The sequence below is a fragment of the Strix aluco genome, chromosome 12, assembly GCF_031877795.1.
Source record: "Strix aluco isolate bStrAlu1 chromosome 12, bStrAlu1.hap1, whole genome shotgun sequence".
In the NCBI taxonomy this organism is placed as follows: Eukaryota; Metazoa; Chordata; class Aves; order Strigiformes; family Strigidae; genus Strix; species Strix aluco.
Window position 1 is genome coordinate 4,908,604 of NC_133942.1, and position 12,785 is coordinate 4,921,388.

Consider the following 12,785-nt stretch of genomic DNA (forward strand, 5'->3'; position numbering starts at 1 on the left):
CCTCAACACGTTCAAGTAAGTAATCTTTCTTCATCAAAGCCCTGTATGACTCCTTCCAGTGACTGAAATCTTGTGTACTACTAATCTGAAGTCAGGTACTTTTAATGAAAGATGGGTTTGGTTGCCTTAATTTATCATTCTGTTTGGAAAAAGTGGTTCTGAAATTATACTTGTGCTTCACATTTTCTTTGTGGACAGTTATCGCATTTGGCCCTTGTAAAATGGAATGCAGTTTCCTTCCAAAAGTTATATGAATCTGGTATTAAAGGCCTCTGCTTTGAATGCAGTTGATGGTTGTTGTCAGGATCGCTACCCAATAGTTCTGGTGGCAACAGTGGGTTAAAGTTGAATTTATAGCACGGGTAGTAGGGAAATCTTCTGACACATATTGCTATGCGCCAATTTGAGGTAATTTATGTGTACTAAGTAGAAGTGAGATCAGAGTGGTTTTGTCTGTAGTTATTTTCCTAAATGCCATAATTTGTCAGGCAGTTGTTAAAGCACACATTTAAATGATTTAAGCTTGATACTGGAATGCTTGTTTCTTTCAGAAATTAACTGGATAACAGAGGGAAGCTTCTTCCCACTTGTGCAGCTGCTTTGCATTTACTATTCTAGGCATTTCTTCACCTGAAGCCTTATTAAGGATGTACCACTGCCCAAAATGTGATGCAACTAGCAGAAGGTACAGAAAATGAAAGTAATCCTTCTTGTAGGCATGGTAGCAGTGAAAAGAAGGCTAAAGGAAGGCTTGGATTTCTTTTTTCCACTGAGGTATACCACCCTTTGAAAATGTAGCCTTTGGAAGGAGCGACTGATGAGCTCTTTCTGTCTTACCTAGCTGCTTTCAGATTTCCTATAGCTGGAAAGGGTTGTGTTAAAACTGCCTTCTTTCAGGTTTAAAAGCATTTTCATGGTCTTTGGGGAGGCGTGCTGTAAGGAGAGAGGTTTGGGCAGTCAATTTGTCATATCTCAAATGTGCTCTTTTTGGTCCTTTCTCAGTGAGAAGAGTTGCCTGCTTCTGGTCCTTTGTCCTAATCCTGAGAGGAAAGAGATCAGCTAGGCTTAAGCGAAGGACAGGCTAAAAGTACTTGGTTGTTAAATAGCTTCACATCAGTTCTGTGTGATGAGTTTTATCTTGGCTGAAACAGTTTCAGAACTGTTGGTTAATTTTGAGAATTTGAGGAGAGATGAGCTACGAGGAGGACTACAAAAACCCAAAATGTTTTAAATGGAAGGAGAGGAGGAGCTAGGGATGTATAAAAGTAGTCAACTTGGCTTCAGTTCCTGGAAAAGTTGAGGAGTGAGGGAACAAGCTTTTTTTTTTTTCCTAATTTCTTCTAGAAGGTAATGTGGGTGGGAGTGTTAATTGATACGGAATTGTCAAGGAAATATTTTTCAGACCATTCTAATTGCCTTAGTAGTTTTAAAAGTTTCATAGAAAAAAACCCCCAAATTTTCCTTATTGTTTCTTCAACCACTACCATCCTGTTACATTCTTACAAGGAAACAAGGAAACTGTGGTCTTAACTGACATAGGATGGCTACAGAAAGGGATGGGTAAATGTTGAGAGAAGACAAGACAATGCTATTGAAAGCTGCTCTGTGTGGGATTTTGCACTTGTGTGTTCTGAGTAAACTTCTATTAGATGTCTTTCATAGCCTGAATGACAGAGTAAGCTCTATCTGTTAAGTTTTCACACGATTTAAAGCTGGAAGAGGGAGGATGAGGTTAGAGTTTGGAATTGGTAAACTTTTTTGGAAGGAGGAAAAATTTGGAGGAGCCAAGTGAAAGTTAATACAGTTAGGCAGAAGTAATCAGCTAGTCAAACATTAAATGGAAAAGAACAAGCCTTACAGCAGTTTCCGAGAAAAGGATCTAGGGATTACGGTAGAGAAGGGATTACAGATCAATGTAGTCTGTAGTGTTCTACTTCTGTGCTAAAAGCTAATGCCTGTATGTTGGGAGAGGTGAAGAAAGGAGTTGTAGATCTTCCAAAACATGTGAAATGACACTGTACCTGCACTTAACACTGCTCTTGTCTCTGCTGGAGCACTCCATTTGGTCTTGGGCACAGCGCTTCAGGAAGAATATGGGCCAGCTGGAGGGGATTCAGAGCGTTGATTATCAGAGCCCTACTATCTACCTAGTACTAAACTAGAAATGCTAAGTTTAAAGAAAAGGCTAGAGAAAGATATAAGTCCTCAAATATGTAGAAGACTGTTGGGCAAGATGAACAGCCTGTTCTCCATGCCCATAGTGGCAAAAGAAATGTGCTTAAATCACAGCAGTACTGTTTGATAGTCCTAGAGAGTGTGAAGCACCGGAACCGAAGGCCTGTAAGAATTGCCGGGTCCCTATCACTGGTCATCAAGAGCAGAGTTGTGGAGGAGGGTGGAATATCTGTTGGGAATGAGCAAGATTCAACTTCTGTTTCTGAGCAGGAAGACAGACTTGTCTTTATATCAGCTTCTTGCGCCAATATTAACACAAATCAAGCCACTGATGTGTATGTACCCATGTACACACCCCCACAAAGAGAAGTATGTGGAAAGAGGAAGGACTCCCTTCACAAAATACACCAGTTCTGTCCTCAGTAATGCGGTGTCATTTAACTGAATAATCAATAGGTTGATGGAGTGGGAGAAATGGCTTGTTGACAGAAATAGAAGTTTATTAAGGTGTTGTGTGTACAAAGCCTTTTTGTGCTAAATCAAGGCTTAAATGATGTCTGAACTCAGCTGGCTGGAGTGTGGGTGCAGCCCACCAGCACTTTTCTGGAGTGACCCTAACTCTAAATTGCAAAACTTCTCTGAGACTGTAGGCTAGAGGGGTTTCAATTCTAGTTTAACTTCCTTCAAGATGGGACATAGTTGTTTACCAACCCTTTCATCTTCTTTTATCCACTGCTTTCTGTTCAGGAGCGTGGTAGTATCCGAGTCGAAGCAGGCTGTCCTGTGTCTTCACAGGGCTCTTGGCAAGACCTTTTTTTATGTTACCTCTGCAACGTGGCTGAGAATCTGCTTCCCATTCTTCCTGAAAGTCTCTAATCCCTTCTGTGCTGCTGTTTCTTCTTGGTGTACTCTCTCTTGGCATCCTCTGCTCTATACTCTGCAATGTTATTTCCTTGGGCACCTTGCTGCTTCCAGGATAAGAACAATCTTAGCCTGTCAGTGGATTTGATCTGCTCCAATCTGCACCAAAACCAGATAAGGAAGACAAGAAGCTGGCCTCCCCTTTTCAAGGGTTTCCTAGGTTTTATTTGAAAAGACAGAGAAGAAGTGCAGAGAAAAACACAACTCAAGAGTGTTTGTATTTTGTTCTGGTAGGGGTCTGGATCTATATTGGAAAGACTTACAGAGCTTGTAAATGAGGGTGAAAAGGTTGAGAGCTTGGGCTAGAATGCTTTCTTTTGGAAAACACAGGGATAATAAAGCTGAATCTTTGATTTTTAGAGAAGACCTTTAGGTTTCAGGAGTGATGGAAGAGATTATACTAATAAACATGCTGCTCATGACTCTTGTTTCTTTTCTGCCATTTGGTGTGTTAGAGCTGAAACTTGGTACTCCACACACAGAGACTCAAGTACATCTGCGCATAGGTGTGATTATACAAACCAAAGTAACATAAACAGCACATAGAACTTTTGTCATTTTGTTTGGGTTTTTTTGTCTGTTTTATCCCCAGGAAATACATAATCTCAAGGATTTGGATACCAGTGTAATGAGTCTTCAGTCTGAAACTGTCAGGATCACTAGGGAAAGACTTTAGTCTTTCTACACTTTTTTTTCCTTATTTTCTCTTTGAATTCTTGAAGGTAGAAGAATATTGGAATGATATAACCTACAAAAGCATATTTTATCTATTGTTTCTTTCACACCACTCTTTCTGCCTTATCTTCAAGTTTCTGTGAATTCTGAGTAGCAAAAACAATAGGCTTTCTGCAGGAAGGCTGGAGACCCTCTCCAGGGGAAAGCTGGAGTCTCTTTGGAGACAGACTTTCTGTGCAATTCAGTGATAGAGGGAATCATATCAATTTGTTAATTAACTCTATTTTAGAAGGTAAATCTGATTAAAAAAAACAAAACAAAACAAACCCAAAAAACCAGAAATGAAAAACCAACTACTAACCAAGCAATTGAAGAAGCTAGACTGCTTACAGGATAGACTTTCTTTACAAGTAAAGGTCTGCTTCATGTTCATACTTTTTCTAAAAACACACGCTTCATAATTACTCTGGCTTAATGGAACAAATCTGGTTATTAAATGCATATTCTTCAAGGTGGTCTTAACATACTTCAGCATTTCATTATTGACCTTGCTGTGAAAGATTAAATAGTTTTGAGATGAGTATTTTTATGACCCTTTCTGAACGGTTTAGTGTGTGCAGTAGAAGTTTAATTTTGTATTTGTGAATGCATTTTAACCCTTTTCTAACAATTACTTTCACAAGTGTTGTGGATTACCTTGAAATTCTTAAAAGTGCCTGAAAGGAAGACCACATTCTTACTGTATCATGTGTTGCTTACTGCCAGGTGAACTGGTTCATGGGTAGGTTTGCTACCAGTGTCAGATAAAAACAGTGGAGCATCTACCCATGCAGTACGATGGAGAACAGGTCTGGCTTCACTGTTCTATGTTGTCTGAACATTCATCTTAAAGACTATATGTAACTGGGGGGCAACGTCCACTCCTCCCAAGTTCAAGACCCTTCCCCCCTCTCCCCCATCATTAAGGACGTGTTAGAGGCTTTTAAAGACTGGTTTTTTTCAGTCATTTTCCTGTCATTTAGCTGTAGTGTCTTTGGAAAATAGTTATTTTCTAGGCCTTGTGAAAAGACCTTGTAAGTTTGACTGTGTGTTTTCAGCTGGTATTTTTAAGTGTTTGTTTTTTGCAGCTTGCTTTCTTTATATAAGAAAGGAGGAATCCTTGCAGCTCAGGGTTGAAGTGATGTGCTTCAAAAGCCTTATTAACCTTCTAGTTTGTGCACTTCCATTTTTTGTTTGCTGGTAGACAGCTAGTAGGATTTCAATTTATATTGTCATGTTGTTTTGTACATGTATTTGGTTCCTAGTGCCGAGGTGGAGCTTGTCAGAGTGTAGGTGGGGAGCCTTAATGTAAGGTTGGCTTTAGAAACAATGACCCCGTTTTCTCTCAACCCAACATTTTGCTGATTTGGAAAAGTGTTCTCCCCTAGAAGAATTTTTCTTCTTTCTGTTTTCTATGGATGATTATTAAGACAAGTCAAAGTGATACTGACATGCATCTTTCTGCTTGACCAAATACACCAGAAATACAGCAATTAAAATTCACTTCTTAATGCAAAGTAAATGTTAATTATAGAACTCTTTTGGGAATACTTAAAATGGAAAAGTAATCATGTTTATCCTGAACCAGAATGTAAGTAGAAAAATGTTTTATGGTATTTCCAAGATGAGTTAAGCTCAGAATTGGAGATCCTTTTTTTCTTGAGGGCTGAATTATTCTTTAATCTCTGTTATACAAAACAAATCACTGCACTGCTGTGGTATGGCATCTGCACCACAAAAGGCCAAGAAAAGAGCCTTAAGAGAGTACGTATCATTTGTTACAAGGGTGGTACTCAAGCACATATATTCATTCCCATAAGTTTTGATGAGGCAGACTTTTGTCTGCAATGGATTACTCGGGACTATTAACCATATTGATTCCCATATGAGCAGACAAATATGTTTTAGGAATGAAAACTTCTTTGAATTTTAGAGTGCATTGATGTAAATAGTCAAAGCAGATTATGCTGTCATATAGACCAAGCTAGTTCTAATACGTTCAGAGAGACAATACTGTGAGTAGTGGTAGCTCTTGTGCACATTACAATATTTTGACATGAGGATGCATTTTATGTTTTAAAAAATGTAAAGGCTAACCCAAAAATTGTCATGTGATTTGTGTTTTATAGGATCCCTTGTGAGAACCTTCACTCCTTTTTACTTTCTGGTGGAGCCAATGGACATTCTGTCAGTTCGTGGAGCTTCTGTTATAATGAACTGTTCAGCTTATTGTGAAACTTCTCCAAAAATTGAATGGAAAAAAGATGGAACTTTTCTAAACTTGGTGTCAGATGATCGTCGCCAGTTGCTACCAGATGGATCTTTATTAATAAACAGTGTGGTGCATTCCAAGCATAATAAACCTGATGAAGGATATTATCAATGTGTGGCAACTGTGGAAAGCCTGGGGACCATTGTCAGCAGAACAGCAAAGCTCACGGTAGCAGGTAAGTCTCTTTTGTAGTGAAGTATAACTAACAGCATGATAATGTAGATGTATACTCTGCCCTTGCAAAAAGAAGGTGCATTCCAAGAAAGGAAAAGATTGTTTTATCAGTGAAACTGGAACAGTATCTCTCATTTTACTAGCTGAAACTTGTCATATATTCTATTCATCTAAGTGGCTTAATGTGTGGGTATTTCTCAGGAAATGCTGAAGATCAGGAAAACTGAAATGAATGGATTAAAAAAAAAAAGATCAGGTGCATGTAATCAGAGTAAAGATTTACCACAGCTTAGAAGGGGAAAAAAAAAAAGCAGGATTCTACTTTCTTTATGTGTAAATACCCTTGAAAAGAACTTTTGCTGCCTGCTTATATGCTGAGATTTATCTGCCCTCTGTCATGAAACATTTGGGAAGCTCCTAAAAGCTAGTGAAGTGTACAATCCCTAAAGAACTAGAAGAGCGGTAGAGAAAGCAGAAGTGCTGGGGTTTTGTATTTTTCTGTTTCTTGAGTATCAGGTGTGAACAAGGAAGTTTGAGAAGTAACAACCAACGGAGTGCTTAAAACTTCCCTGACAGACATTAAGAAACCCAAGTCATAACCTCACCGTTGGTATTTTGAGTAACCTTTAGATATGACTTAGCAATAGCTTTTATGTAGGGGTAGAAAGCAGTAAGTGAAGTTGGCATGTAAAAATAAAGAATAAGGCTGGGGAAAGTGATCTGTTTTCAGAATGTCATTTGCTTGTATCTTAGGGCTTGGGAGTGTCAGATTGTGTGTGTCTTGTAAAAGTATAGCTGGAAGAGACTTATAATTACTTAGAGTGAGAAAACTAACGGGGGAAAAAAAACCCAAGGTAAACTAAGGCAATGTAACCAGGAAAAAAGCCTATAAAGCAATTTTCTTCTGTTTCTCTAATGATGTTTGCCAGCCTCTTTCAAACATTTTTTTTTTTCTTTGCTTAATAAATGTCTTGAGGTAATGAATTCTTCCTGACTAGTGCTACAGCATTTCCCAGAGCTGCTGCTTACTGTCATTTATATTCTGATGTTGTTTCAATTAAGTTAGCTTGTAGCATTGTTGTGAAACATCAGAAATAAAAAAATCGGGGTTTTATACCGTAAAGGAGTGACTTTCTGAGTCTCTGAGAAATACATTTCTAAGTTTCTTGGCAATGAGGACAATAAAAGCAGTTCTCACACACTTATCTCAGGCAATTACCACCTTAGTACAGTGCTGCTGTCACGATTAATTCTGCTGCTTTCCACATGAGATCATTCAGCATCTTGCTTCCGTTATCTTTCTGGTCTATATGATCGTTAGGTAAGGTTAATGGGGTTAAAAATGAAGGTAATCCAAAATGTCTTCAAAATTTCCAGTTCAATATTCCTGTATCAGTATAGAAGATACTATTTTAATTGATAGTTTTTAAAACAATGGAATCTTAGAGCCTTTTTACTATTTAAAATAAAACCCCCTAAAATGCAGTTCTGGTGAGTTTTGTTTTCAAAAAATCTTTGCTCAACAAATATAGTCTAACCCAAGCCAATATGAACATTTACCACATAAATAGTTGCCCCTTTGTCTCATGTTGACCTAACAGCTGTATTAAGAGATTATTAATCAATTCCATGTAATAAAAATCGTAATTTTTTTTGTTCAGAACTAGAGGAGATGCTCATGACATGTGTTCTGCATTGCCTTATGCCACCCTGTTAAGTTAGAAACCTGCAGAAGAGCATCCTCTGGCTTCAGTGTGCATAAGTTGTTCTGCTGCTCAAAAAGATTTGTCAAATGTAGGTGTGTGAAAACCTAACTCAGTTAACTGCCAAGAGCTGTGCAAGACTACACAGAGTTTAGTCCTCTAGTTGGGGGGAAGGGTAGCTTTGGTTGCTGAAGGCTTTGGAAGAAGAGATGGAATATTTAAATTCTGGTTTAACTATATTGCTTTTCTTGACCTTATTTGAATCCCTCAGTTTTATCAGTGGTTTTTAATACTTCTTCCTCTCCCATCTTTCTTTTAATTGGAAGCTTTCAGGCTGCGATAAGTGTGGGGATAGTTGGCATAGTAAGGTCTCTCCTCAGCCTCAAGATAACAGTGAGAGGAAGCTAATTCCCTTCTTAATTGAGCAGTCGTATGTTGAATTCGTATGGGGTGTGTGAATGTTGTACTGCAATGCACCTGATCTCTTTAAAGAGAATATTATGAAGCATAGCTTGCATGTTTTAACTGCTTCTTATTAATTAAATAACTTCATTGCCTGAAAGTGACAAATTCTGGTGAGTAATGTAGGCCAGGGCAAAGAAAATCCAGTACATAGATGCTGTGTTCCATCATATATATGAATGAATACAGGTTTTGAGTTTTTTAGTCTAACTGCACCGTTTTCCCTACCAGCTGATAGGTAATGCTGAACAATCTACCTGTCGTGAGTCTTGCATAAAGATCTAACAGGCTGCTAAATTTTGATAAACCTCTCAAATTATTTAAAGGACTTCTCACATATTACAGTTTGATGGATCTAAAATTTTTGAATGTGAGAGACTGAAGCTCTTTTATTGCCATAGGGTGACAGATATTGATAATGCAAGGTGCTGCAAGGTGACAGAGGGGCTTAGTCAACCGTTGTATGAAAAAATCAAACCAAAACACACACTCTCAATACCTGAGTGCGGACTGTTCAGACAGTGACTGAATGCTATGTTAGAGACCTACTTTCTTGGCTTCTTGCTTCAATTTATGTTTTTGACACCGTGCTATAAACGTGTCATGGCAGGGGAAAATTGATGATAGCTGTGGATTGGCAAGTTTGTAGTGCATTTGACAATGGGCTTATAAAGAACCTTTTCCATATGTGATAATACATGAGAAGCCTTTACTCTTCAGGTTTTCTGAGGGGTGAGAATCAAAGTTTCTGTGGCAACTGAGACTCCTATAGAAATTGATCTTTTCCATCTGTAATCTAGTTTCTCATGTGATTTAAAAAAACAAGTCAGAAGTTATAATAAAGTATTACATTATGAAGAATAGTTTAAAGTAGCATGATTGGTCTGTAACTTGAAATTGTATGCTACTGCACCTTGATAGTACGTTGGTTATTGTTCTACCAGACTTCTAGTAGTAATCTTTGATTTCTAGAAATTGCAAACAGCAGGAAATTTGTTAGCTTTCTTTAATGATCACTAGTTTCAGGATACATGTATTTCTTTTACCTGTTAAGTGTGTGCTTCCACATTTTGGTTCGTTCTAGCAAATGAAGGTTGAGATTGTCATTGCCAGTGTTTCCTTCTTCTTTACGTCCTCTTGCTGTGCAAATTTAAGCATGTTATCATGCTCTAAACTGGATTTGTGAAATAACTCATTTTTAACAGTGGTTTTGTTTGCTTGCTTTGAAACCAGAATATGACCATACAAACATCAGGGTAGTGGAGGGAGATGGTATGGTGGTCATATAGTCTGTATAATGTATACGTTTTTGCCATTATCACGATAGATTTGAACTAGGGAAAGTCAGAGGAACTGCCTAATTTATGTAAAGCCACAACACTCCTTAATCAGTGCCTTAGTACAGTATGTTTTTTATAATTGGCTTTTGAAATGCAAATCTGTCTTTGATACTTAAGTGCCAGTTAGATCTTAAGAAGGGTGAAGGGTTGGAATAGCTCTTACAAAACATGGATTAAAAAAAAATTTAGAAAATTTTGGGGAACTGTGTCTAATTCATCTTGGAAAAATAAATTTGTAAGTATTAGTAAAAAGTCTAGTGATACTAGCTTTAAAATATTCCTGAGATGATCTCTTTTTCCAGTCACTATTTACTATTACTTAGTTAAAGCTTTCATAAAGCTTTTATTGAGAGAACAGACATACAAATATCTAAAAGGTTTGAGGAGTGACAGTGGCACTGAATTTCTTCATACGGATTTATCAGTTCTATACATCCATTTAAAGACTGTTCACTAAATTATTTATTTCACCTGTTGTCTTTTTTCCCCAAGTGAATCCATCTGTTTTTCTTCCTCTTCAACTTGTCTCTGCATGTGATAATACTTGGCTTGGAGCTCTGTATGTAATTTGCTTGGTTGTGATGAGGTTAGCTGTGTTGCTAGGTATGTCTGAGTTTCATTAATTCAGAAAGCAATTGGTGATAACTTATGATATCCCTTTTTTCTCCCATCTTGATTAAATAATCTCCTTATTCTCATTTAAATGTTAATAGAAATTTTATTTTCAAACTTTCATTTTGTAATTACTTTTAGAAAAAGTACAGGCAAATCACTTTTCCTAAGAAATATTCCTACCATGTACTATCAAAATCTAAAAGGGCTCAATAATCAGAAAAGGCAGGTTTGTATTTAGTAAAGATGTAATATTTCTTTCAGAACCATCTGAGAATTTTGTAAGTGCAGCACTGTCCAGAATGAGCACTGTTTCTTCCTGAATAGTAATTCTGAAAACCATCATGGTGAAGCTTTAATTGTTGTTTTGTGTTGAAAACACAAACACTGAAACCTTGATACACTTCCTGTTTTTACAACCAGAAATGCTTGAGTGACTTGTGTGGGTTGAGGCACATCATGTATGTACTTGGAAGAGAGATTTGGAGCTTAATTCCAAGTATGCTCTAGCACTTTGTGCTCCTCGGCATGATGTTCTGTGTAGCTCATTGCTTTTTTTGATGTGAATAAATCCTCCTCCTTCTGCTAGTTCATTCAGTTAATCGCGTAACTCAGACTCCTCTGGGCTGCTGAAGCCTCTGGCTTTGGATCCTGCTGCTGTGGCATGGTGGAGGGGTTGTTGCAGTTTCATTAATAAAATTTGTCTTTGCTGGTTGGTTGGGTTTTTTTTTTTCAGAACTTCACTTAAAACCTTTGTAGTAATATATTTGTCTAAAGTGAAGTATCTGAAGGCTAAATGTCAGAATGCGTTGACTATGCAATTACCTGTCCCTTTGTATATGGTATGGTCGTATCCACACGTATGCAGTACATAATCACTTTCATTCCTTCTGCTGACCTGTCTCCATCCACGTACAGAATCAAACTCAGGGCCCAGGAAATGCGATAGGGTTGTGTGGTGAAAGAAATGCTCCGTGATATTGCTCCCTCGGGTCTTGTACAGCTTGGAAGATACATAACCCCTTTGTCAGGGGATTGCAGAAAGTGAAGATGATTCCTTAGTGAGCAGGAGACTTAAGACCAGAGGAGGAAAGCTGTGAAGTGTATTCTCTAACCTGCTGCATAGCATTAAACAGAACCTCTCAATAACGAGGAACTCAGGCCCTTGAGTTGTGCTTGACCAATGTGATTTACTTGGTGTCTCTACATCAGATGTAGAGAATGAACTTCACTTGAGAAATTGGTCCAATTTTTAGCGGACTAGATTGCCTTTTCAGGGTGTATTTGTATCTTGAATATATCTGGCTTTAGGCTTCCAAATTGATGACTAGAAGAGCTGTCTGTATAACTGCCACTGAAATTACAGCATGTCTGAATGAGCAACTACTGTTGTACTTAATGTAATGTGGCTTGGAGGAATTAATTGAGTTATGAGCCAGGAGGTGCTGGTGTCTAATCCTGCTTCTATTGCAGGCTCATTATATGGTCTCAAGAAGATCTCCATGATTTGCCTTTTCTCAATGGGCTAATAAAGATTTTTCTCTTCAATAAATTTAGAGTATTACTTTCTATAATGTACAAAGATGCTGTAAATGAGTATGCTGAGAGAAGACCATGTAGAAATAAGTAATTCCACATCCATTACACTTTTTGGATGATATGCAGTCGGTGAAGTTGTGGCCAAGAAATGATTATCCAGGACATTCCCTGAGCGCAGCTTGTGGGAGTGAGGAGGACTTGGATGGATGTGTTCTTGCAATTAAAGCTAGATCTCTGTAAGGCACGCCATCAAAGAGGTACATTGTGGTTGTGAGAGCTTAATTTCTGGTATGTTATAGTATTTAGCTATTTAATATCAAAATCACTTCTTTACGAGTAAACAATGGTGAACAGTTAAGAATTTTGCTCAAATATCACTTCAGGTTGAAACTTTATCTCCGATTTTTACCATAACTACTAAGAACTGCATAAAAGTAGTCAAGTTGTACCGTCCTGGAATTGCATGTCTCCTGCAAAGTTTGCCTAACGTCGAAGATTACAGCTGAACAGCATTTTCTTTCTTACTGGACTGTGTGTCTGTGCCATCCCGAAAGGGTAAGAGAGAAGCTTAGCTCGGTGGCTGAGCAGAACAAACTATGTGCATATACCAGCTCCTTGGAGATGCAGTTAGGTTAGAAATAACAGCATGTTTTTACTCAGTATTACGTATTTCCTTTAAGAGCAAGAGGAAGAAAAATCTTGATCTGATATTCAGGAATAAAGAACTTTCTGTACCTTGGAATTGGAAAAACCCTAAGAGCGTAGATACTTCAGTGGAAGGTACTTAAGAGCACTTAGCCAGTAAAACTAAGTGACATGGGTGATAAATTTTCCTTGCAAAAATAAATTTTCTATGAAAAGAACATCTGCATT

At 37.9% G+C, this 12,785-nt stretch overlaps 1 protein-coding gene across 9 annotated transcripts in view; it reads left to right on the forward strand.

The window, feature by feature from the left end:
- The window catches only part of NEO1 (neogenin 1), a 210,905-nt gene that overhangs the window by 58,805 nt on the left and 139,315 nt on the right, over positions 1–12,785 (forward strand). For all 9 annotated transcript variants that reach the window (XM_074837258.1, XM_074837261.1, XM_074837262.1 and 6 more), the window contains exon 2: positions 5,940–6,257. In XM_074837258.1, coding sequence (XP_074693359.1) covers positions 5,940–6,257 — 318 coding nt within the window. The remainder of the gene's footprint in view (positions 1–5,939; positions 6,258–12,785) is intronic.